The sequence below is a fragment of the Vipera berus genome (assembly GCF_964194415.1).
Source record: "Vipera berus genome assembly, chromosome: Z".
Lineage (NCBI taxonomy): Eukaryota > Metazoa > Chordata > Lepidosauria > Squamata > Viperidae > Vipera > Vipera berus.
In genome coordinates this window covers 105,827,553-105,854,363 of record NC_138205.1, presented here as the reverse complement: position 1 = coordinate 105,854,363, position 26,811 = coordinate 105,827,553, and the positions used below count along the sequence as shown (strand labels likewise).

Here is a 26,811-nt window from a genome sequence, read left to right as displayed (position 1 = left end):
CCCTGCCCTAGATGGTTTTTCTGGATTTGGAGTGTAAAATATCTTCTTGTCAGGGCAAAGATATTAATATTTGCATTATTATGTTTAATTGATTAATTTTATTAGTTTTAATCTTTTCAGTGTTCAGCTCAGTGATCTTACCTGCATAGACCCTCATTCAGATCTTTAAAAAATATTAAAGGGTTTACTAGATATTTATTAATTTCAAACCTAGAACATGTACACATTAGTCCAAATATAGTCCATTTTGTAATAATAAAAGCAAAGAAGAATTATTGCATTAATTTTTGTTTTTATGTAATTACCAATGAAATGCACACATTGCATTTATCTTTCCTAAAATGCACTGGTCTGTATAAAATATCCTCTAATTGATATGTGGACTTTTAATACATAACTTCTTCAAATAAACATATTTTATAGCTTTTGTGCTGTTTCGAATTGGTAACAACAATGTATTGCATGAGTGTCCATTTCTGTAGTGATAGAATCTGCTAAGACAGATGTGAGAACACTTTTCATGAAAAGACAACTCTGATGAATTTCTTTTGCATCCCTATCTTCTATATTCCAATGTATTCTGGGCTGAATATGTTCTCAAAGCCTGTCAATGGGATAATGTGAGAAAAGGCTGCTTCCCTCTACTGGTTTTATTTGAAAGCCAGGGACAAAAAATGTATTCCAGTAATGCAAGTCAATGTTGTTGTCCGACCCATTGCGACCCTATGGACAACGTTCCTCCAGGCCTTCCTGTCCTCTACCATCTTCTGGACTCCACTTAAGCTCACGCCTACTGCTTCAGTGACTCCATCCAGCCACCTCATTCTCTGTCGTCCCCTTCTTTTATTGCCCTCAGTCTTTCCCAGCATTAGGCTCTTCTCCAGTGAGTCCTTCCTTCCCATTAGGTGACCAAAGTATTTAAGTTTTAGCTTCAGGATCTGGCCTTCTAAAGAGCAGTCAGAGTTGATCTCCTCTAGGACTGACCGGTTTGATCGCCTTGCAGTCCAAGGGACTCGCAGGAGTCTTCTCCAGCACCACAGTTCAAAGGCCTCAATTCTTTGGCGCTCAGCCTTTCTTATGGTCCAACTTTCACTGCCATACATTGCAACTGGGAAGACCATAGCGTTGACTATACGCACTTTTGTTGACAAGGTGATATCTCTGCTTTTTAGTGTGCTGTCTAGATTTGCTATGGCTTTTCTCCCAAGGAGCAAGCGTCTTTTAATTTCTTAGCTACAGTCCCCATCTGCAGTGATCTTGGAGCCCAGGAAAATAAAATCTGTCACTACCTCTATTTCTTCTCCATCTATTTGCCAGGAATTGAGAGGGCCAGATGCCATGATCTTGGTTTTCTTAATGTTAAGTTTCAACCCAAGTTTTGCACTCTCCTTCTTCACCTGCAACAAGAGGCTCTTTAGTTCTTCTTCACTTTCTGCCATTAGAGTGGTATCATCTGCATATCTTAGGTTGTTGATATTTCTTCCGGCAATCTTAATTCCAACTTTTGATTCATCAAGCCCTGCCTTTTTCGTGATGTGCTCTGCATATAAGTTAAATAGGCAGGGCGAGAGTATACAGCCTTGCTGGACTTTCCCAATTTTGAACCAATCAGTAGTTCCATGTCCAGTTCTCACTGTTGCTTCTTGGCCCACATATAGGTTACTCAGGAGACAAATTAGATGGTCTAGTATGCCCATCTCTTTAAGAACTTGCCACAGTTTCTTATGATCCACACAATCAAAGGCTTTAGCATAGTCAATGAAGCAGAAGTAGATGTTTTTCTGGAACTCTTTACCTTTCTCCATGATCCAGCATATGTTGGCAATTTGATCTCTAGTTCCTCTGCCTCTTCGAAATCCTGCCTGTACTTCTGGTAGTTCTTGATCCACATACTGCTGGAGTCTAGCTTGTAGGATTTTAATCATAACTTTACTAGCATGAGAAATGAGTGCAATGGTGCGATAGTATGAACATTCTTCGGCACTGCCTTTCTTTGGAATTGGAATGTAAACTGATCTTTTCCAATCCTGTGGCCACTGTTGAGTTTTCCAAATTTGCTGGCAAATTGAGTGTAGCACTTTTACTGCATTGTCTTTTAAGATTTTGAATAGCTCAGCTGGAATACTGTCACCTCCACTAGCTTTGTTGTTGCTCAGCTTTTCTAAGGCCCACTTCACTTCACATTCTAGGATGTCTGGCTCGAGGTCAGTGACCACCTCATTGTGATTATCAGGGACATTAAGCTCATTCTTGTATAGTTCTTCTGTGTAATTTTGCCACCTCTTCTTAATTTCTTCTGCCTCTGTTAGGTCCCTGCCATTTTGGTCCTTTATCATGCCCATTTTTGCACTAAACGTTCCCTTCATCTCTCCAATTTTCTTGAAAAGGTCTCTGGTCCTCCCTATTCTATTGTTTTCTTCTATTTCTTTGCACTGTTCATTTAAGAAGGCATTCTTATCTCTTCTAGCTATTCTCTGGAATTCTGCATTTAATTGGGCGTATTTTTCTTTTTCTCCCTTGCCTTTCGCTTCCCTCCTTTCCTCAGCTATTTGCAAAGCTTTCTCAGACAGCCATTTTGCTTTCTTGCATTTCTTTTTCTTTGGAATGGTTTTGGTTGCTACCTGTTATACAATGTTGTGAACCTCTGTCCATAGTTCTTTAGGCACTCTGTCTATCAGATCTAATTCCTTAAATCTATTTGTCACCTCTACTGTATATTCAACAGGGATATGATTTAATTCATACCTGAGTGGCCTACTGCTTTTCCCTACTTTCTTCAGTTTAAGCCTAAACTTTGCAATGAGAAGCTCATGGTCTGAGCCACAGTCAGCTCCTGGTCTTGCTTTTACTGACTGTATAGAGCTTCTCCATCTTTGGCTGCAGAGCACATAGTCAATCTAATTTCTGTGTTGACCGTCTGGTGATGTCCATGTGTAGAGCCGTCTCTTGTGTTGTTGGAAAAGAGTGTTTGCTATGACCATCGTATTCTCTTGACAAAATTCTATCAGCCTGTTCCCTGCTTCATTTTGTACTCCAAGGCCAAAGTTGCCTGTTATTCCGGTTATCTTTTGGCTTCCTACTTTAGCATTCCAATCCCCCATGATGATAAGAACATCATTTTTGGTGTTAGTTCTATAAGGTGCTGTAGGGCTTCATAGAACCGGTCAATTTCATCCTCTTCAGCACCGGTGGTTGGGGCATAGACTTGGACTACTGTGATATTGAATGGTTTGCCTTGGATTCGAACTGAGATCATTCTGTCATTTTGAGGATTGTATCCCAGTATTGCTTTTCCTATTTTATTTACTATGAAGGCTACTCCATTTCTTCTGAGGGTATACCTGTAGTATACCTGATGGTCATCTGAATTAAATTCACCCATTCCTGTCCATTTTAGTTTGCTGATTCCTAAGATGTTGATGTTCAGTCTTGTCATCTCTTGTTTGACCACATCCAGCTTTCCTTGATTCATGAATCTTACATTCCAGGTTCCTATGGAGAAAAAATCTTTACAGCATCGGACTTTCCTTTCACCACCAGACACATCCACAGCTGAGCGTCCTTTCGGCTTTGGCCCAGTCCCTTCATTTTTTCTGGCACTACTAGTACTAGCCCTCTGCTCTTCCCCAGTAGAATATTGGACGCCTTCCAACCTGAGGGGCTCATCTTCCAGCGTCATATCGTTTTGCCTTTTGGTACTGTCCATGGGGTTTTCATGGCAAATATACTGGAGTGGGTTGCCATTTCCTTCTCCAGTGGATCAGGTTTTGTCAGAACTCTCTGCTATGACCTGTCCGTCTTGGGTGGCCCTGCACAGCATAGCTCATAGCTTCATTGAATTACGCAAGCCCCTTCGCCACGACAAGGCAGTAATCGATTAAGGGTCAAGTCAATAGAGCCATCTATTTTTATTTATTTATTTATTGTCCTAGACCACGGGTCAGCAACCCGCGGCTCCAGAGCCGCATGCAGCTCTTTGAGCCGTCTCCTGCGGCTCCCAGTCCTCCTCCGCCAGCAGAGGTTTGGGGAGCTGTGCACGCAGCTCTCCAAACCTCGACTGCCCCGTTTGCAGAGATGCTGCCTTCATCCATGTTTGACGAAGGCAGCAGCTCTCCAAACAGTTTGCAGAACTGCTGCCTGCAGCGGAGGTTTGGAGAGGTGCGCGCGCACCTCTCCAAACCGCCGCCGTCCCGTTTGCACAGCTGCCGTGTTCGTCCATGTTTGACGAGCACGGCAGGTCTCCAAACGGGACGGTGGTTTGGAGAGGTGCGCGGGCACTCTCCAAACTGCCACCGTCCTCTTTGCACAGCTGCTGCATTCGTCTGTGTTTCTTTCAAACGCGGAGGAATGCAGCACGTTTGGAGAGCTGCTGCGTTCATCAAACGCAGAGGTTTGGAGGTCCCGGCAGAGGGGCAGGGATCCTCTGAAAGGCCATTTCCTTCCTCGGCCTGCGAGTCCATCCCTCCCCCCCTAAACTGGCGGCACTGGGCAGCGACAGGTGCGTGCGGCTCAGGATGCGGTGTGGGCATAGGGGTGGTGTATATTTTTCCTTGTTCTGCGCATGCGCGTGCGTACCCACAGGCGCGCACGCATTTTGTGACTCCCACTTTTTTGTCTGTATGACAGAACTGGTTCCGAGTGGCTCTTTTGCTGTTTCCGGTTGCTGACCCCTGTCCTAGACTATTGAGGGCCTTCAGCCTGAAAACTCTTTGTGAGTTAAGCTCAAATTTTTGCAACTGATGTTCCTCTTTGATAAAAGACCATGCAAACCATACTCTTGAAGTTGCTTTTTGGAGCTATTCAGTCCCCACTATGGGCTCCATAAACACTTTGGCAATAGCTAAAAGATGCTTTGACACATACCAGCACCTGCCAAATAGCTCTCACAAATGCCAGACAAGTGAGGAGAGGATATAGACTCCCTTTTCCAAGCAAAGTTGCCTCTTAACTATTTTTGCAATATAATACTCTTCATCTGAGCTACATCTTGGATACCCTCATATGTGGAATTAAAATTTGCCCCATTGGATTTTGTTAGAAATTAAAACTCTTTCAGTGACTGGATTGGAAAAGCCCTTGTGACAGTAGCATTATTAGGATTTTTTTTGTATGGAGGAAAAAATATATAAATGGCTAAAATTTAGCAACATTGTCCCCTTCAAAGTATAAATGTCATATGAAGTTTGTTTTATATATATATATATATATATATATATATATATATATATATATATATATATATATATATATATATATATATATATATATATATATATGTTTTCGTAGATTCTCGCGGGTGTCTGTATGTGTAGATCTAGAGTCTCGGGTTTCTTCCCGCGTTCCTTTCATCTTCAGAAAGTTGTGGCGACGTTTCGACGAAATCCCATCCGTCATCATCAGGCCGGAGTGTTCCTCCTGCTGCTTCCAGGAGCAATGCGTGGTCTGGCTGTTCCTTTCCTTCCAACTGCCGGTGGGGCTGTGTTCTGAGGCGTGGCTGTCTTCTGATTGGGTGGATGCGTGGTTGTCTTCTGATTGGTTGGAGGCGTGGCTGTCTTCTGATTGGGTGGATGCGTGGTTGTCTTCTGATTGGTTGGAGGCGTGGCTGTCTTCTGGTTGGGTGGGGTGTGTTCTGAATGGGTGGGGTTTTTTGTTGTGTTGTAATATCCTGAGTGTTGTGATTTGGTGTCCTGAGGAGTGGGCTGTGTAGTGGCCTCCAGAGCTTTGGTTTGGCTCCGAGTTCGAGGACCTGCTATGTATCTCTGGTATGGGTCAGTCAGGTTCGTGTGTGCGTTCTTCTGTTTGGGTGATGGCACTTTTGCTTGACTTGTTCTGTCTTTTATGTGGGAGAGTTTTTGTTCTGGGTGTGGATGAGTCTTGCTGGGGCTGGTGGCATTTGGGGTTGTTTGTTGGTTTTTTAAATCCTTGTTTGCTGAAATTCGTTTCTCTATCAATGCTGGTTTCCAAATGGCATGTAGGCGGGAGGTGTCGTCTCGCTTGTTCATACTGTCTGGGTGTTTTTCTATTTCAATGGCTTCTCTGATTATTCTGCTATTGAGATGTTCTATTTTGGCGATTGTTTTTGTACCTTCAAAATTGATGTTGTGTCCCGTAGTGTTTATGTGTTGTACTAGTGAAGATGTGTGATCTTTCTTCTGTACTGAGTTCTTATGTTCTTCTACACGTACCTCTATTCTTCTGTTAGTCTGTCCGATGTATGTTGCTGGACAGGAGGCGCATGGGATTTGGTATATGCCCTGGTTTTCCAGTTCTATTTTGTCTTTGGGGTTTCTCAGGATGGTTGATATCTTTCTGTCAGTGTTAAATGCGGTTTTGATGTTATGTTTGCGTAGTACTTTACTGATTTTGTCGGTTGTTCCTTTTATGTAGGGCAAGATGGCTCGTCCGTTGTTCTGTTCTTCTTCTTGGATGTTTTTCTGTTTCGGAGTCCCCTGCTGAATCATATTGGTGATTTTGTTTTTTTGGAACTTGTTTGCTGTCAATATGTCTGTCAGGGTGTGTAGTTCTGTTTGTATATGTGTTTCATCCGCAAGGCATCTGGTTCTTGTTATTAGTGTTTTGGCTACTGAATTTATTTGTGCTGGGTGATGATGTGATTGCGCATTGAGGTAACGGTTGGTGTGTGTTTTCTTTCGGTAGACTGTGTGTCCTAGGGTGCCGTTTTGTTTTTTGTATATAAGTACATCCAGGAAATAGAACTGGAAAACCAGTTCTAACCAGTTGGAAAATAACCAGTTGGAAGGAAAGGAACAGCCAGACCACGCATTGCTCCTGGAAGCAGCAGGAGGAACACTCCGGCCTGATGATGACGGATGGGATTTCGTCGAAACGTCGCCACAACTTTCTGAAGATGAAAGGAACGCGGGAAGAAACCCGAGACTCTAGATCTACATATATATATATATATCTGTGTGAATTATGCAATAAAACCTAATTGTTCAATTGCAGATCTAACTGGAAATTCCTCATAATTATAACCAACATGCTGTGCTGATAGTGTTCTTTGAGGGGGTTTTTAGGTCTGATTATATCTACTGTATGAAGCACTGAGAACTATTATCTTATGAAGCATGTTTTAAAATAATTATGCTTTTAAAACATTGTCAGTTCCAATTCTTTAAATAAGTATATATTGACTAGTATTCATATTCTAATCCAATCATTGTATCATTTATTAACTAAATGGTAGCATATTTCATAAAATCCTAAAGATTTAGTAATCATTGCAGGATAAACAGGAAAAAAATGAAGATCCCCAAAACTCTAATATTACCGTTATCTTCAAAACATTTCTGCAGATATTCAACTTAAAATTGTTGTTCTGTAATTTAAGGCCACTACATATAAGCTTTACTTTCAGGGTGAACTTATGTGACTATATGATCTTTCCTACCTACAGTTATTCTATACTAAATTTAGAGTTGCCATCCTTTCAACCAATGTTTCATAAGGTGTATTTTAACCTGTAAATTATGTCCCTTGTCTTCCTTTCAATCTATTCCACTTTGTCTATTTCTATGTAAAAGTGCTGTCTCAGATCTTCATATAATCTGTTCAAATAAAAGTCTAAACTAGAGGGATTCACTAAAATCCATTGATTTATGAGAAAACACAGAAACAAACTGCCCAGGCAAATAGCTTCTGATTGAAATAAAAAATAAAGTAAAATGCTGCATAATTCCAGGAGGAATTATATGCAGAATTTCCCTGTATTACAAGATGAGCTCTAACATATTAAGTGGTGGTTATCATTATTCCAATCAGTATCCTTCTCATGCTTCTAAAATAACTCTTAAATAATACTTTCAGTTTGGATGGCTGATAAATATGAAAGAGATTTTGAGATGCTTTCATCTTCCATCTCATTCACCACAACAATGTGCTGACTGTGTTGAGTGTGTTGTTTCTACATTTTGTACACTTAGAAGTTTCCATAGTAACACAGTTGAAAATTGACATATAAGTTGTGATCTTGCCTGATAGGTAAACATTAAAAGACAACAAATTGCAGCTGTCAACATTCGGAAGATAGTGAAGATATGATGCAGAAGGCCATTGAACTCAGACTGAAACCTTCATGATATCCAATTTAGTAGTTTCTCCAGCTAAACAATTAACTGAAATCTTGTGTCTCTTATGGAAGATAATGAATAATAGCTTGTGTTAGAATCCTGTATTTTGCAAGCATACTTTCTTTCAGTGTGAAAGTATGCAGAGGCTCAAATAAAATAACCTGGAAACAATTCTGAACAGAGTTTATATTGATAAATCATTAGGCAACTGATAAACAATTCATGTTTGAGTGACTTATTGCACAATTTAAGTTCTGCTGATTCTAGGTTAGGCAGGATATTGGCTTCAGAACAATGAGGTTTGGGAGTGATAAATTTTTCCAACTTGTCAAGTGTGTCCCCATTGCTTTCATAATTGCTTTGGGAATGAGAGGAAAGAAAGGAGCAATCTTAACTATTTTGCACATAGGATCATCAACCAAAATTGTTGCTGAAGAACTATCTAATGACACAGAGTTTAACATTTTTCATACACAAGGAAGAAAAGAAACAGCAACAGTATGTTAGGCTTAATCAGGTTTTCCTTCCTGTATATATTTCTAAATTCAACTAATTAAATATGAGTAGAGCAGCATGGTGGCCTAGAGGTAAAGCTCTCTCGCCTCACAATCAGGAAGCTGTGAATTTGATCCTAGGTAGTGGCAGATATTTTTCTCTCTGGGCACAAAGAGAAAATATCTTATACAAATTCCACATAGGCATGAGGAAGGGCATCTGGCCAGTAAATGCTCAGCTCTGTTCACCCCAACTCCACTCTGATGCAAGGATTACAGGATTGGTAAAAGAAAAAACAAACAAAATGTTGCTAATATGAGTGGTCTTCATTTATTATCATTTTATGCCACCATAAAATTTACATTTTTATACCAGTTTTTGGGAGCTATAATACCTGGCAGGCTGCTTATGGCTCTACAACACCCACTCACACATCTTTGGTGAGAGATAACATGCTACTTCAGAATGGTAAGGAGAACAGTAGATGCAGGATTTGATTGAAATATACTTTAAATATGGGAGTCACTATGAAATATGTAGTCACTAATGTGAAGTCGTGGTTCAGTTACAACATCTGGATTTAGATTCTACATTACACAAAGTCACAAGAAGCCTTCAGAGCAGGCACTCTTTCAGTTCAGTTTCCTCATAGGATTTTTACTGTGAGTATAAAATTGAATGAAATGATATAGAATCATGATACATAATCTTCTACTTATTTGGGATAAAGCTCCTGAGTAAGTAATTCATACATTAGCCAGAAGGATCATATGACAGAGCTTAGGAATTTCAATGTCACAATATCCCATACCTTGAATCTAGACAAATAATGAGATAATGGGATAATGCAATATACTTAATAACTTACAGGAATACTGAAAGGAAAAACATCTATCATACACTGGGTAAACCTGTTCTGTACCAGCCTGCTACCGGCCCTGCAGAAAAGGCAGGGACAACCCCTTTTACAAGAAGGCAAGAGGCTAGAATTACGCCTGCCAAATTTATTGCTACAAAAACAAATAGAACAAGACACGAACCAAGAAACAGGAGCTTTTCAAGCGGTTGCCTTCAGCAAACCAGCCCTCCCACGCTTTCCCCCTTAAATACAGTTCAGGGCATGGCTTCTCTCTGCCTCCTTCCGAGGAGCCCCATTGCCTTCCTCTGTTTACTCCTGATTGACTGCCTCCTGCGTCGGGCGTCCTTGAACAGGGCCAGCTGTGGGTCATCTTCATCCACGCTGTCAGGCTCACACAGCTGGGTCTGCGTCGTGACCAGGTGAGAGGGGCCTGGCTGAAGGCTCTCATCAAGCTGTCCAACCCCCTCAGCAAGCTCTTCAACACCCCCCTCCTCCTCCTCCTCTGAGTCGTCCGACCCAACTGCCGAACCCACAGGCTGACCCTGAATCACAACAAAACCAATAGGTAATGTGAAAACTTCTCAAAACAATTTCATTCTTCATTTTGATAGTGCAAAGAATTGAATAAGAAGCATGACCAAAGAGCAGCCAAAGTGGTTGCAAATTGAAGTGCATGAGGTAGTTTCTATACTGCATACATCTAGTGATGCAAATGGTTTGGGGTGGAGTTTGAAGGAAAGAGAAGAACCTGTGCTTGCAAAATGAATAATCATTTCTAAGAAATCTGATGCTTCTCTAACATAAATAGCAAACAGTTTCTCAGTGCCAGCAGTGAACATTAAAGAGAAACATAGTGATAAATTATTTATTTTCTCTATGGGAAGACAACCAACATATGGACCTTTTTAGGAACCAAGTGGTGCAGTGGTTAGAATACAGTATTGCAGATTAACTCTGCCCACTGCCGGGAGTTCGATTCTGACAGCTCAAGGTTGAGTCAGCCTTCCATCTTTCCAAGGTCATTAAAATGAGGATGCAGATTGTTGGGGAAAATATGCTGACTCTGAAAACTGCTTAGAGAATAGTGGATCTTTGTTTATGCATTTTCAAAATGAAAAGGCAAAGGATGTCATCCATCAATCTTTTCTATACCCCCAGAGAAGAGTTATAGTGGTGATGAATAGAGATGGCTTGACCATCACATTAAAGAACTCATCAGAAATCAATGATCATTGATCACAAAATTCAACCATAACATAAGAGAGAATATGCAGGATTAGCTATTAAAAACAAATACAGTATTTAGGCTTCAGTATGGTTCATAAATTTATAGTTTGGGGCCAAAACAAGAGAAACATATTCATAAATTCAATGAATGGATACTTTTGGCACTCATAAATCTAAAGAAATCAACAAGCACCTTTAAGGATTTTTTAAAATGTTATACAGTATACATTTTTAAACAATAAATGCTTTTGAATAATATTTTTTTTAAAAAATCATTGCTTCAGTAAACAGGGAGCATTAATAGAAATAAAGGATAGTATAATTTATATTTTAATGTATCTTAAAGTCTAGCAAAACAGAGTTAATCTATATTTAATAACTGCTGTCTTGAGTTGCAGCAGAAAAATTCAGTTTCTGTCAGCAATTATCTTCGTTTATAATTTTCTAATTTGATTTTTAAAAAATCAATCCAAATTATCGTTCAAGACAAGTATAAAAGATAAAAATACAATAGAATAAGTATAAAAATGTTTTTTAAAAAATTGCAAGAAAATCCTAAACCAAAAAGCAGTCAACAATTAATAGCATTAGGGAGGACCCAGACAGTTTCCAACAGCTATAACTATTGATCAGAATATTTCCCCAAGGACTATAATTTTCTTTACAATTTTATTTTCATTGGAAGTTGTTCTTTTGTGAGATTGTATTGTTGTTTTAATATTCTTACTAAAAGAAAAAAAAATGTAAGAATTCATCTGCATTGAAGGGGCATAAAAGCCAAGTAATAAAAATAATAAAATAAATATATGTCCTTAACCTAAATAGGCCTTCTACAATACATAAGTAAGAGTCTGTACTTACCAAATTGGCAGCATACCCACCTTTCCTCATCGCTCACTTTCACTAGGGCCTCTGTTTAGGCAAGTTCTCTGCTACTTTGTGGAAATCAATGTTTTCTTTGCATGGAAAGCAAATGGTTTTTGTGGCAAATGTGATATAGTGGCATGTCATAATTACTTTTGATAATTCTAGCCATAACTGCATTGCAACCTGCCCTTTAGGTGGGGAAGTGGAAACAACCTGCATATACCTTGTAATTTCATAGCACTCAGTTGGAAGGAAACACAGAAACTTTATTTGTAATGTATCATCTGATTATATACACCACATCTGGCATTGAAAGAATGGAGGGGGTTACATGGTGACTGGTGTCACAAAATGCTGCTAGGGCTTCTATATTCCTGTTCCTTGAATACTTTCTCAAGTTAATCTGCATATCCTCATTAATTTGAACGCTAACCTTCAGAATTATATACTTTTTCAAACACTTTTGATTGCATTATATTATTAAATATAGTAATACTGAATGTGAGACCCAGTTTGGTGTCATGATTAAGGCATCAAGCTAGAATCCAGAAGACCATGCATGAGTTTTAGTCCTGTCTTGGGCACAAAGCCTTGGATTTTGGTCATCAGTCACTTTCTCACAGCCCGGCAAAGGACAAAATACTTCTGAAAAACCTTGTCCAGAAAACAGCAAGAAATTGTTCAGGCAATGTTTAATATTTTTGTTTCTATACAGTCTCTGTGTGAGAATTTGTGTGTATGCCTCTGAGGGAGATTAACTTGTCTGCCATCTATGTGTGCCAAATTGAAGACCTAGAATTGCCTTCAAGTTGGCACATGCAGGAGTCTGAACATATACAGTACATAGTGACATTTCTAAGTTACAGTTATGAATTGTTCTTAAACTAATTATATTTGTAATACTTTCTTTCTGAATATTCAAGCATTTTGATGCCATTTCCTTAATAAATTAGTCTAGAACAAGGATCTAACACTGATAGGTGCTGTATTCAAAGTGTCAAGGGATTGTTAAACTGGCCACTAGACCTATCACAAAAAAGTCAAAAAAGTGAGTCTGCATATGAAAAGAGAAAGCTTGTGAGAACTATAAATCTGAATCATAGGTTATACTGTATAACAGATTAAATCATGAAAATTTATTTTAAAAGATTGTGAAGGGAATCATATCAAGCCTTTCCCTTAACCTCTTCTCAACCAGCTAGCATCTTTGCCCAAGCTCAATCTCACAAGTGTTTATTGTACATTGATTTTGCAAATGTGAGCATTGTTTGCCTAGCACAACATGGAGAATTAGCCAAGCAAAAGAAATCTCTAAATTGTTTGGGACAAAGGCAATATAAAAAGCTGTAGGAGATTGTTTTTTCATCTCTCTGCCAAACTCAAGTACAATATCAAACTTATTATTTTCTTAGCTAAACATTCTAAGGTTGTCTTTAGGATGTGGAATAATTGTTATCTTTTTTCCCCAACACTAATCTGATGAAATTATAAAGACATTTGCAAATCTCCAGACATACATTGTTGAATAAAAATTTCAGGCTTGTGGTGGGAATGGAACTCAAATTAACATTCCTTGCTGGTGCAACGAAGAATAATAACCATACCAATAATGTAATATAAATGCTAAGTATATTTGTAGGTACTAATTTTGTGGCGTCTAGATGGAGGGAGGGGTAAATGGGAGTATATTTGTTTTTAGATAGGCTCTCTGATCTTGATGGTGGCTACTTAAAATAAACCAAATGATAGCAAATCATTTCTTGTCTTTTTCTAATTTTCAATGCATTTTATTTCCGTTTTGCTAGTAGTTGATCTTTACTTTATATCAGACTACCTAGCTGAGTTGTTCTGTGATCTGGCTTTGTTAGAAAAGCAACATGCTCAGCAAATATGAGGCATTTAAGCTCCTGGAGGGAGGGAGGAAGTATTATTGAAGGTAAAAGGCAATGATGAGTTAAGGAGTGTAAAACGTAGAACAAATGAAATCCCTTCCTGTTAATGGAAGGATGCTTGCAATTGAATTGTAATAAATCCATCAGCACCACCCATCTGGCAAATTATCTAATTTATCAATTTCAGTGAAGTACAATGCTAAACTTTGAAAGAGAATTTGTGCCCACCAAAGCAATCCTGAAAGAAAGTTTGAGGATGATAATACATGCTTCCTGCTAATACGGCAAGTTATGTTAATGTTCCATTTATCAAGACAGTATTGCAGTTAATTGGGGGGGAGGTCCACTTTGTTAGACTGAATTATTTATGCAATGAAACCTGTAATTTGGAAGTTTTAATAGAGATAATGGATCTGATCTAATTGTTATTTCCATAATATTTAGCAGGTCTTAAGAAAACTGAGCCTTTCCATTTTGTTTATAAAACTTTTGTTAATTTCAGGTGAGTTTTGTGCTTTTCCCCATTCCTATAATATACTGTTTTAGTTGAATTTGAAAATAAAGTAGGCCTACTGAGGTCCAAGCTATACCATTTTCATGTTTATTTTTCTACTTTGAACTATATGATTTGTATATATCATTGCACAAACTATGCTGACTCTCTATCCTAAGGATAGATTGGTAGATGGATGGAGAGATGGATCGATTGATCAATAGATGGATTTAATTAGTTATCTATTGAATTTCTACATCACCCCTACAACCTAAGTAACTCTGTGGAATTTTATAGCCAAAAAAATAAATAATACAAAACATTATTAAAAGCACAATTAAAAGCAAAATTAAAACAAGGGTAAAATTTACAAGTTTAAAATCAAAGTTAAAGATAAAAAAATCACAAAGCTACAAGGAGTGCCTTCAATCAACCAACCATTGCCTGGAATGCATAACACTCTTAGAATCCCATGCTAATTGGCAAGATCTTAATATTCTTACCGAATACCAGAAGTATGGGAACTCTGGGGTTGAGATGTCCCAAATGGTGAGGGCAACACCAGAGAAGCCCCTCTTTCTTCATTGGAATTGTACTCTCAAACCATTTAGAGAGCATCAGAATGGGAAAGCTTGAAGAGAATGCAAGGTGGTGGGGTTATCCGAAGCATCTCAGTAAGAATTGTGTGATATAGTTGAAGAAATAATATCCCAACATAATAGAGAAATTGTTAAAATGTTGGGATTGCTCTTAGAAGCTTGGTTTTTGTTGCTGTTGCTTTGTTTTTTTGCCTGGGAACAAAGGGGGGAAATAAGCAAAATGGATGGAACCACAACTAAATTGTATGTCAACTAATTGAGCTATTTCCCCCCAAAAAAATGTAGAAAAAAGATAAGGATGGGTTTTGTTGGATACTTCATCTGCTCCCACCAAATTGTTTCCTTAATGATATAGAATAGAAGAGAGATCACCTAGTGTGTCACTTTCCATCTCTATTCTACTGTTGTTTTAAAGACCAGTTCTTTGGGGACTATCCATGATAATTACAGCATTGTTTCGAGTGGTCTGGAAAGTTTGGTGCCTTTTGATATATAGACATTCAAAAGTCTATATATAAAATCCTCTGCTCTATTTCTCTCTTGTCTGTTGCTCTTGTCTCCTTCTCCCTTCTTTCTCTTGTCCAATTTGTCAGTTAAATGTGTTGTGCATTTGTTGGTGTTTAATAAATAAATATGGAGTTATATATTTCGCTAGCTAAACTGTGAAGAAAGAGAGTGCTTTCTCTGATCTGATATTGGGATTGACTAGTAATGTGTTGAGATCAAACCAGAGTAATTTGCTAACAGTTTCATACCAATGAATTGTGGGAAACCAACCTTTGTAATCCAAGAACTCAATCATATACTTTTATTTTTTTAAAAAAAGTTTTTAAAAAATCCATAGTAATGGGAATTACAGAGTATATTAGTGTCACTACTAAGGACAACTTTTCCTTTTGCAGAAGCTGACATATCAGACAAAATGAAAAATCAGCCATTTTGGTTTCTAATGGAGTTTTCCACTTTATTTCTAAGTAAAATTGAATGTATTCTGATCCATTGTGAAATTATCTGATTTAATTAAATAACTGAGTTTTTGTTAAAAATCCAAAAGGAAATGCTGAAAAGGGTGCAAGCCTGTTCAGACTAACTCATTTTTCATTGGTCTGTTGTTTCCTATTTCTATACTTACTTATACTTACTCCCGATACCCATTCATTCCCAGCTAAATCTGTATATTAGTCATTGAAATAAAATAGAAGAATCATTAATCTTCATAGCTGATCTTAAAGACCCTGAAAAATGTAAGTCCTAAACTTTTTTCTCCCAACAATAGTGTAAAATAGTATAATTATTAGTTTGGGTCAAAATATAATTGGAGTTTTATTTTCAATTTTAAACATCCTTTCCCTACATGGATACATTCCAGATTATTGATTTCAATTCCAAAAATCCTTACTCTGCGGCCATTGATGGGAATTCTTGGATCTAAGGAACATCTGAAAGGAAAAACTTCTCCATTTTGAAGAAGTTTCTTTAGAAAATATTAAACAAGTCTGTGCAAATTATTTGATAAGGCACTTCATCCTTGGGAGATGCCTCAAACAGAACTATAAAGCAAGTTCTTCCCATGATTTTTTGGACCCTTATGTCCATCCTGAAAAGACATTTGCTCAGAAGACTTCAGAGGGAACTCAGAGTAGTTGTGTTATATCTACAGGTTGCAGATTCAGAATGCTGTTTTATTCCAGGATTTGGATAGTTCTAAATTATTGTAGGTGAAGATCTATCCTTGATAAATAGCAATCTAGCAATCAAAATATAACTCACTGCATTTCTGGTTTTCTATTACTGTCTTTTTTTAAACTGTTTAAAATACTGCCTTTTATGCCAGTACTATCACTCCATATTTGTGCAATTTTATTGGTAGTATACAATAGAAATGTTATGAAATTAGTGAATATTTTATCACTCTACCAGTATGATCCTCCTGTCAAAATTCTCTTCATCAATATTGTGCAAAAATGTATTAAAACAAACAAAATCCTACATTTCTTTTATTTTTATTTTTATTATGATGCATTTGAGTTATTTCTTTTGGGGAATATCCTCTAATATAATCTATCCTTTTTTCTGTGGCCACAGACATTTTGTGGGTTTCTTCATCATGGATTATCACATGGCTAGTGAGCCAACACAAAATTACATGGGTTGTGTACCACACCCTATTTAGTGTGGAATCTTGTCTTTTTGGAAGCACATTTACCCCCCACCAAAAAAGGGAGTGTTGAAACTTAAATGTAATGAGTTGGTTATAATCACCAAAATTTGCATTTACTTTACTTTAAATGGTATCATTACGTACACAGACATTGGCGAGAAATAGATACTGCAGCTACTGTTCTGCAGGAATCATGTGGCATAAAAAAATCAGTAGGGTCCTGTAAATGTATTTGTTCCACTATTCGGCATACGTTTCCAGGGTTGTACACAGAAACAAAGGACAAAGAACTGACTCAAACCAGCAGTTAAAATATACTCTAAAACATGGTGATAGGTATGAAGAAAATTATACAAGATGCTGAAAAGATAGCAGAGTGGACTGAGGGGTAGCTTTTTGTGGTGTGTGCTCTAGATGTAGGACCAAAGAGGAACTTGTCTCTATTTACTGGTCATCAAATTTCAGCCTTTTTTCCAACCAGGGAAAAAACAGGCTTTTAATAAAGATGCAAAAAAAATGAGCAGGGCTATATCTAAAGAGCAAATATCCACCTTTAAGGTAGGAAGCAGCAGAAGAATTTTAGGTACTCAAATTGAAAGCAGGTTGTGGATAGAATGATGATAATGATGGTGATAATAATTACTATTACAACTGCAGTATACAAAAAAGGAAACCAGAAACAGAGAAACAAAGAAACCTATATAGTATATAAAAGCAACCCTGATTTTAAGATATACTAAACCCTGCCATGTGGAATAATTTTGATCAGAATTTCCACTGATATAGCAAATATATCACATACTGATATGCCATATTCAATTTCCCCTATTAGTGTTATGCTGTATTTTTCATCTTCAATTTCACTGGAATTTATTTTGGGGGGAAATGACTAGTAGGACAGGCATGATACTTGTCTGGCTTAAATGAGAACTGAAAAGCTTACACATTTTGAAGGCCTCCACAAGTGGGAGTAAATACCTTATACCCTATTGTGCTGACCTCTGCATTTTTAATCTAACAATGTGATAAGCAATACTGTTGTCTTCGAACCCTCTAGGCAAGAAGAAGAGTTTACCTCAAATTTTATCTTTTAAAAGGGAGTCTTTAAAAAATGTTGACTTTCAGCATAATAATCTGTCCCATAAAGTCACATTGACTGGCATGCTCAAATAGCATAGTACTCTGTACTAGAAGTGTTTATTAGACAAAACATTTCCTTGTGTAATCATTGCTGGTAGACAGTTATATTTTCAGCTTAGTAAGCACTTCCTGTATCAGTTAAGCTTTTAACATATGGTTTCACCATGCACTGTCTCAGTTATAAAAAATGAGTCTCTTCTTTGACAAACAGCCTGAGCTTTCTCTGTAGTCTTGAAAAATACCACTCTGAGGTTAAGCTGCTTCACCAAAATATGCCTTATGTAGATGCAAAACCTCTATACAACTAAAATATGGTCAGGTTTTCTATCCATATGTAAATTCAATTATTGCTAAGGGAAAGTTGGGAAGAAACTTGTTGCAGATCTATTGGTGATATGATGTTTGTTTATATGACTCCTAATTACTAAATATAGCAATAATATAAATTGTCTATTCTTTTTTCTCTCTCTCCTGTTTGGTAGCTGAAGATGAAATCTAAGGAATAAGAGTGGACATTTCTGAAAGAGCAGAGATCAGTAATGGAACTGAAAGTCTATTCCTGAGCATCACATGTTAGAATATAAGCAATGCCCTGCTGAATCAGACCCCTTCCCCTAGCCCAACAGTCTGTTCTCACAGTAGCCAACTAACTATACTAGTCTTCCAGAAGATGATCTTCATAAGCAGTTGCATTGCTATCAAGGCTAATAGCCATTGATCCTCATGACTTCAGAGAATTGTGCCAACCCTTTTTTGAAGTCAGTTGAGTTGATAGCCAGCACCAAATCCAGTGATAGTTCCTTAGGCATCTAGTGGAAATGACTTCCAGACTTGAACTGCATGTTGTATAAAAAAAACTTTTGTCTTATAGAATTTAATTTCATTAAATGACTTCTGATTCTAATATTTGGGAAGGGAAAAATAGCTTCTCTTTGTCTTCATCATACATAATTTTATACGCTTCATTCCCATTCCTTCTCTTTTACTTCTTCTGTAGTCTAAAAAGCACCTAATATCACAACCTTTCTTCTTAGAGAATCTGCTTTAGCTGCTTGCTTAACTTAGCTGGCTCCTTTGATCCTTGTCTAGTTCTCCACATCCATTTCAAGGTACAGCAATCAGAACTGCACACAACATGCTACAAGAACTCACATTACAGATTTATATAAGGACATTATGATGTTGGTATCTCTATTTTCAATACTTTTCTTATTATCTTTAACATGCTGTTGAACCTTTTTATAGCAGATGTACATTGTGTCAATACCTTGACCAAACTCTTTACCATCATTTCAAGATCTCTTTACTCATCTGTCATTGTTAGCTCTGATCCCATTTGTTTGTATAAATAATTAGGATTTTTGGCACCAATTTGCTCACATTGAATAACTTCTGTCATTTTGATGCTCGCTCCATTTTAAGTGTGTGTCTATTACAATATGTTTTACAATATTGCATTCTTAGGCTTTTGTAATTGGACTGTAGGTTAATACTGAAATAATAAAAAGTAGATCATCCCCTAATCAGGTTTCTTCATCCTGTGCTCAGGAACCTATAAAGCTTGGAATAAATCAAAAGGATCTTATACTTTAAGGCACAATGTTGGGAGGGAAGGGAAAAACCCAGAAAATATCTTATTATACTTCAAAGTCTAACATATTTGTTATGACATAGATGCAATTTTAGTGGTCAGTAATAGCTATAACTGTATTGTAGTAGGCATACACTTAAAATGAAGGTGATTTTAATAGGGAAATGAGCATCAAAATGATAGATATTACACAATGTGATGAAATTGGTCCCAATAATCCTAAAGCTGAGGGACTTGTACAATCCATGAATTATCTCCCTTCCCTGCAAGTGAATTGGAATCTACATCACTGAAGATTGTATATCAATATGAAGGAGGGAAAACTGAATTAAGAAAATAAGGCATGTAAAACTGGGAAAGAAGAAATTGATAAGGTTTTGAGCAAAATTCAGTCTACTATGGATATTCCTCACAGCTTGAAAGCATCCATAAATACATGTGTCATTTCACAAGTAAAATTTCCACATTTGGGTAGCCACCTTTTGACAAACAGTACCACAGAATGCAATTAGGTGAGTGCTATTGTAAAGTGTAAATAATACACTTCATTATTTGAGTGTACCAATCATATTAGTAGTGGACTGGGGCATATATTTAAGTCATGGAACATTTATAACAAAAGCACTTATATCAACAGCTGCACAAGTCATTGATATGCTTGTTTTTAAATTTCCTAGTCTTATTCTGTAAATTATATTGCAATTTTTAATCTCCTTTAGTAATTTAGTAATTACATTGATTGATTCCAGTAATTTAGAACATAGTGTCATATATTTTGAGCTATAAGATCAGCTTTCTCCAAGTATTTCTTTTTAGAATGTTGAATTTCAGCTCCTATGATTCACAGCTACCATGTGCTTGTTTCAAAAAAAGAAGATTAAATACTTTAGGAAACTGTAGGTTTGGAACACTTTCACAAGGTCCTGTAGCATCAACTAAGAGCAAGAACTATTGGAAAACTGGATCTTAGACAATATAAACTAGTTTTTGCCAAATGTCTGCGGAAATCTATTCAAGAATCTGCTTAGCTGACTTTTGTGGTTGATTCAATGTGTAAGTAGGAATGATAAAATGTTCAATACATCAAGAAAAATTCTACAGTTACTTTTGTAATTGAGGTGACATACAAATAGATTAAATAAATATGTGTTCATTTAAATCTGATTAATTTGTGTGGCTTTCCAGCTTTTATCGATTGGAGTTGTCATTGGATCCTAGAAACAATGATGGACTTGTAATTAATATTTTTTCTCTCTTCAAGAAAAAGGTTAAAATCATCCATTGATATTTACTAAGGAATATAATTTAAAGATGAAATTATAGTTTGCCTGTTGCCTGGTGGATACAGTTTTTGCAGCATTGCATCATTTGGGAATAATGTGAATTACAGTCCAACACATCTGGAAGGTATCCATTGAATATGGTTGCTTTAGAAAGAAATTACACAATCTGACATGAATCAAAATAATAGCAACAGATTGGGAAACCTGCAGTATAAACTTGGCCTTTTTGTAGCCTGATGTCTCTAACTGAATTCAGCACCACTTAAAAGTCTGTGAGAGAAAAAAAGTGAATGAGAGGGAAATAGTCCAATAATAGGAACTCTCCAGGTAGGATACAGTCACTTAAAATATAACACAAATTCATCATTTTTAAAAAGTTTTTAAAACAGAAAATCTATATCGGGAAAAGCTATATATGTTTGTGAATAGCTACTGAAATAATTAAGGTTTAAAGTAATTATCCCAGTCTGTTACACCATTGGATTTATTTTCTCTACAATTTCACTGCTGTGAATCCATGTGCAATACATATACCCATGAGAGTGCATGAGTATAGTTTACGAAACTTGGTAATCTTTAAAATGCCACAATATTCATGGTTGTTTTTATATAGTAAGCAGCAATCAAACTTGTGAATGCAGAAGACCCTTGTAACTATTTCAATTTTTCTTTCTTTTCAAAGTGGTTGATGTTCACAAACCCTCCCCTAAAACTTTCGTAATCTTTGAAGTTGATTTTTTCCCTATTGAGATTGATCCTTCTTTTTCCTTTTCTATTTATTCTTTCCATTACTGAACTTCTGATGTTCTTTAGCAACTCAGATTCATTCATAAAAACTGAAGATAATTTTCCAGGTGAAGTTCTTTGACACTCTGGCAGCCTCTAATTAAGACTAGCATGTATATTATCTTTTTAATGACAAGTGATGTGATTTTGCTGTTGGTTCCCTTTTTACAGGGTTTATTTACACAGGAGAAGTTGTGCATCAGATGTTAACAGCAACACAATATATTGCACCCTTGATGGCCAATTTTGACCCCAGCGTTTCAAGAAATTCTACTGTAAGATACTTTGACAATGGTAAGCATGAATATTTTTGTTCAGATTACTTTTATTTTAGCTGCTGTTTGTTTCCCTTTGTAGGAAATTACACACTGGGGTTGATCATAATATTTAGCTCTTAAAAATGTAATACATTTAATTAGCTATTTATCTGCATATAAGACTTTAATTTAGCTATTTATTATACAAAATTTCCATTAGCATTGTTAAAAAAGCAGATCGTGATGTTTTCTTTTTAGTACCATCTGCATTATAAATATCCATTAATGAAGTAAAAACATTTTTCTTTCTCATATTTTATAGAAACTTAGGGTATATTATAGAAACAAAGACGTTAATACACTTCATAAAGATAATTGAAGTATCAGTACTGTATATTTAAATAATCCTGCCTTTATTTACAGCTCTCAAAGATCAACATCTGACATAAAATTGTAAGATACAAAAACAAAATCCAATTTTGTTGCTGGAACTATACAAAGAATATACATATTTGAGTTAATTAAGCCATCCACTCTGTCATAGATTACAAAACATAAAATTGTGAAGGAATATTGTAAATCATTTAGTCTAGTTCACCGTTCACTTACCAGAAGCCACGACTGTAAGGTATTCCCGGCCATCCTGCCAACTCAAAATTTTCAGCAAAAGGAAATCTACCACCTTTCTATGCATGATGCTCAACTTCTTTACAACTCTCCTTCTCACATTCAGATTTTTAATTCTGACCTATTGATCTTTATCCTGTTTTCAACAGGGAAAACATCTTCCACAATGCCTCTGACTGTCATTTAGATATTGGTGGATAGCTATTTAACTCCTCTTAGTTTTCTCTTTTATAAGCTAACCATGCTTAGCTCATTAATCCTTCCATAAGGCTTGGTTTTTACCTCCTACATCATTCTACTTGCTGTCCTCTAAACCTATTCCAGCTTTTCCACTCATGTAAACTTCTTGTTAATCTGAGATATAGATTGAATTTGGATGTTTTTATTTAGATTTAGAGGAACAAGTATTGCAATCACTTACAGCATTCACATTCAGTAGAATTATTGCTGATTTAACTTGAAGAGCTTGAGTTCCGAAAAAATAATAGATTTATCTAACTTTTAGCCTGGAGAGAACACATAATTTTGTTAGTCTTTGATCACTGCAGCAAAGAGATACCCTGCAAATTACAATCATAACAATAAAGCATTCACAGTACACATACAGTATATATAGTATATTGTGTATAGTGTGTGTGTGTGTGTGTGTGTGTATAAATAGTAGAGCTTATACGTAATTTAAGGGACGCGGTGGCTCAGTGGGTTAGGATGCTGAGCTTGTCGATCAGAAGGTCGGCAGTTTGGCGGGTCGAATCCCGAGTGCCGCGTAACAGAGTGAGCGCCTGTTACTCGTCCCAGCTTCTGCCAACCTAGCAGTTCGAAAGCACGTAAAAATGCAAGTAGAACAATAGGGACCACTACAGTGGGAAGGTAACAGCGTTCTGTGCGCCTTTGGCATCTAGTCATGACCACAGAGACGTCCTCGGACAAGCACTGGCTCTTCGGCTTTGAAACGGAGATGAGCACCGGCCCCTAGAGTCAGAAACGACTAGCACGCATGTGCAGGGGAACCTTTACCTTTACCTTATACTTAATTTATAGTTACATACTTCTACATATCTTGCTCATCTTTAATTAATCTTCAGAAATGTTTTTTTTTCTCCAGGGCTTAGGTTAAAGTACTAGGAGAAGCCACATTAGATCTGATGTGGTCAGAGATTATATTGTCCCTTGGAGATAGGTTGTGGTTTTATATAATATTGATTATTTTAACTTGTGAAGCCACAGAGTTGTTTTGAAATTGAGCAAGCTAGAAATTAAATCAGTGAATTAATTAAAAAGATCAGTTTTTTCAACCACAAATAAAATCATAAAACAATCAACCCTAAAATAATTAAAAGCAGAAGTCAACATCCATTTATATCTATATATATTGCACTCACATAATATTTCTGGGTTGTTGGAGAAATAAATACCTGTCGTTTTCACAGAGTTTCATGCACACCAGAAACAAGGACCTTGTAGCACTTCATATTTTGATTTGCTTCCACTTTCTATAGTCAGAACAAGGGACAGGCTTTCAGAAGTAATCCAAGCAAACTACATTTGGCTGAACGAAAACTGAGCTCTGTTTCTGGACTTAATAGATGTCCCCATGTTACTTCGTTGGCAACAGTTTACCATCATCTTCTTCCAGATATTTTTTTCTGATTTTCCAGCCAAGCCAACCAATCTGAGATTTCCTGTAGTCTCTCCTCCAGGCATTAGCCAGGTACATCCTATTTGCTTTTCAACATCAGCTGCCTGTTACCATCAAGCTGGGCACTTCTAGGGAAGCTTGAGTCAAGTGACAATTACTCTTCAGTAATAGAAGTTGATACCCTTGGTACCATACCTTTCATTTCTAAGGCTAACAGATTGTTAGTCAAATAGCTCCCTGTAGTTGGTATTTCTAATCCAAACTGTATAATATTTGTTCAAGAAACACTACAATTTTAGCTTGCTGTAGCATTTATGAAATTTAAAAGCCAATAGATGCAGAAATATTATGATGAATTGTGTTTAAGGAAATTTGAAAACTACATTGACAAATGGATAAGTATGTAATTGGTATTAGACCTAGTAGATACACAGAGCCTACAGATTTACAATATGCATTAAATATTTCTGGAGAATCAGAGCCTCAAATAACAATAGCACTTAGATTTAGATGCTTCCCATAGTGCCTTACAGCACTTTCTGGGGGGTCAACATATTGCCTCCAACAATCTGGATCCTCATTTTACCGATGTCAGAAGGCTGGAAGGCTGAATCAACCTTGAGCTGATCAGGATTGAACTCCAGGCTATGTGCGGAGTTTGCCTGCAATACTGCATTCTAATCACTGTACTACCAGGGCTCCTTTTTCAAGACAGCTATATCGTCTCTACATGAAAAAGAATCCTGTAGATACTTGTGAACTATGAAATATATACACATATTTAGAGGGAGTCTAAAGAAAATGTGATATACAAATCTAATTAGAATGAAATTGTTTATTATCATATTGAATGTACAAATTCCATGTCCTTTGAGCTTATTTTCAGAGAAGTGATTGTTAGTGCTATGATTCTTTTGCATATTAGTCATTCAATTGACAGTGCCCGTAAACTGCATAGTATCCTTTGTTACACAGAAATAAATGTTGTTTCTAGAAGGTCACTGGAAATTGATTTCTTTCATAAATTATTTAGAAAATGGTGCAACAATTCCCAAATTTTACATCTCTTTATTTTGTTCCATATTTTATGAGAGGTTCGAAATTACACTAACATTTCCAGTATAATGTCTGTTTTAGAAGATAATTGAGTTGTAGTAATATGATTGTCTTCCCCAGTGTCAGGTATAGTATGTTATGGCCTACATTGACAATAGATTCTAGATGTTCAGATAATTTTGTAGAGTATCAAAGTCAAAGAAGTTGAAGTAATTTATTAAATTGCAATCATATACTTTCCTCCAGTATTTTTGTCTCCTTTTCCCAACTTGACAGGCACTGCACTAGTTGTTCAGTGGGATCATGTACATCTACAAGATAACTACAATCTGGGGAGTTTCACTTTTCAGGCAACTCTTCTCAATGATGGCCGTATAATTTTTGGCTATAAAGAGGTGAGTCTTATCAGGTAATGAATTATTTCACTTCAGGATGATAGCAGGTAATAAATATCAATACAAGATCAAATAAAAATTTTCTCATCCAGTTGTTGCTGAATTACAAGTACCAGCATCCCTAATGAGCATTCCCATTTGTAAATTTATACTGGGAGCTATAGATTATCAACATCTAGAAAACATCAGGTTGTCCACTATTGATTTTAGATATCAGAGGTCAAAAGTAGCAATTGACCTCTGATTGCCTAATCTTCTATTCATATACTTATCAAACAGCAGATGCTTTGATAGAAAATTAGAGAATATGGGACTGTTCAGATGACAATGTAACATTCCATTAGAACGTTCCATACTTTTTGTTTCTGCCTTGATCCATCCAGCTATGATGACTTATCATTTGGCAGTTGCTTGTAATTCACTCTTGAAATACATTGCATCATCTCACCTCATTTATTAGAACATACCTGGTTCTGCTCAGGGAGATTTTTACTGGATGAAACAACTATGGATTTTATTCCTGACAAGGAAAATAAAATGGATGCAAGCAAGTATCATCACAAGCATCAGAAATACTAATGTGCCACAGTGAGCTTCACATCCCCTCATCCTTTCCTTTTGGTTGCGGATAGGTTAAATGAATTTGATGATAGTCAATATAAATCTTTAAAAGACAGACGTGGCATTTTTATGTTAGGGAAGGAAGAAAACATCTTTGGTTCTGCTCTCTGGATTTTACAACAATAGTAGTAGGTTTTTTTTCAGTGATCCTGGAAGACAAAAATAAATAAATGAAATCAGTAGACATATAAATAGGGATAAAGAATTGTATTGAGACACTAGGTCTGATATTCTGATTTGATAACTCTTATTAATATAAATCAGTTCTCACTTAAACAACTCAGGAAATATATAGTATCAAATAGAAATATTCCACATTTTTTTCCTTTTGGTTCAATTTGGTGGAAGAGACTTTGCTGGGGAGTTGACATTCTACATTTATTTAAGCACGTTATTAATTTTTACCTAATTTTTAATTTCTCATCAATATTTCAATTAACCTTTAATATCCATAATTTTTGAACTTTGGGTAAGCAAGATTTCCCTTATCTCACCATAAAAAATTGTAATATCCAAAATGCACATTTTACCTATTTGAATGTAATCTTGTTCTATTTCCTAAAAATTTTCTATTTCCCACCGTATTCAATCATCTACTTAATAATAAAATATCCCCTTTTAATAGATCAAAACCTTTTTATATATTGCCTGGGTTAGTCAATAAATCAAACATATTTCTGATAGTTAATTTTCATTTTCATTTTACATCTAATTTTTCAATACAAATCTTTAT

General features: G+C 36.5%; 1 protein-coding gene across 1 annotated transcript in view; it reads left to right on the top strand.

Annotated features, from left to right (window-relative positions):
- The window catches only part of PLXDC2 (plexin domain containing 2), a gene marked incomplete at both ends in the record, with an annotated part of 302,364 nt that overhangs the window by 225,966 nt on the left and 49,587 nt on the right, over positions 1–26,811 (top strand). Inside the window, 2 exons of the mRNA XM_081343300.1 lie at positions 21,655–21,777; positions 25,339–25,457. Coding sequence (XP_081199426.1) covers positions 21,655–21,777; positions 25,339–25,457 — 242 coding nt within the window. The remainder of the gene's footprint in view (positions 1–21,654; positions 21,778–25,338; positions 25,458–26,811) is intronic.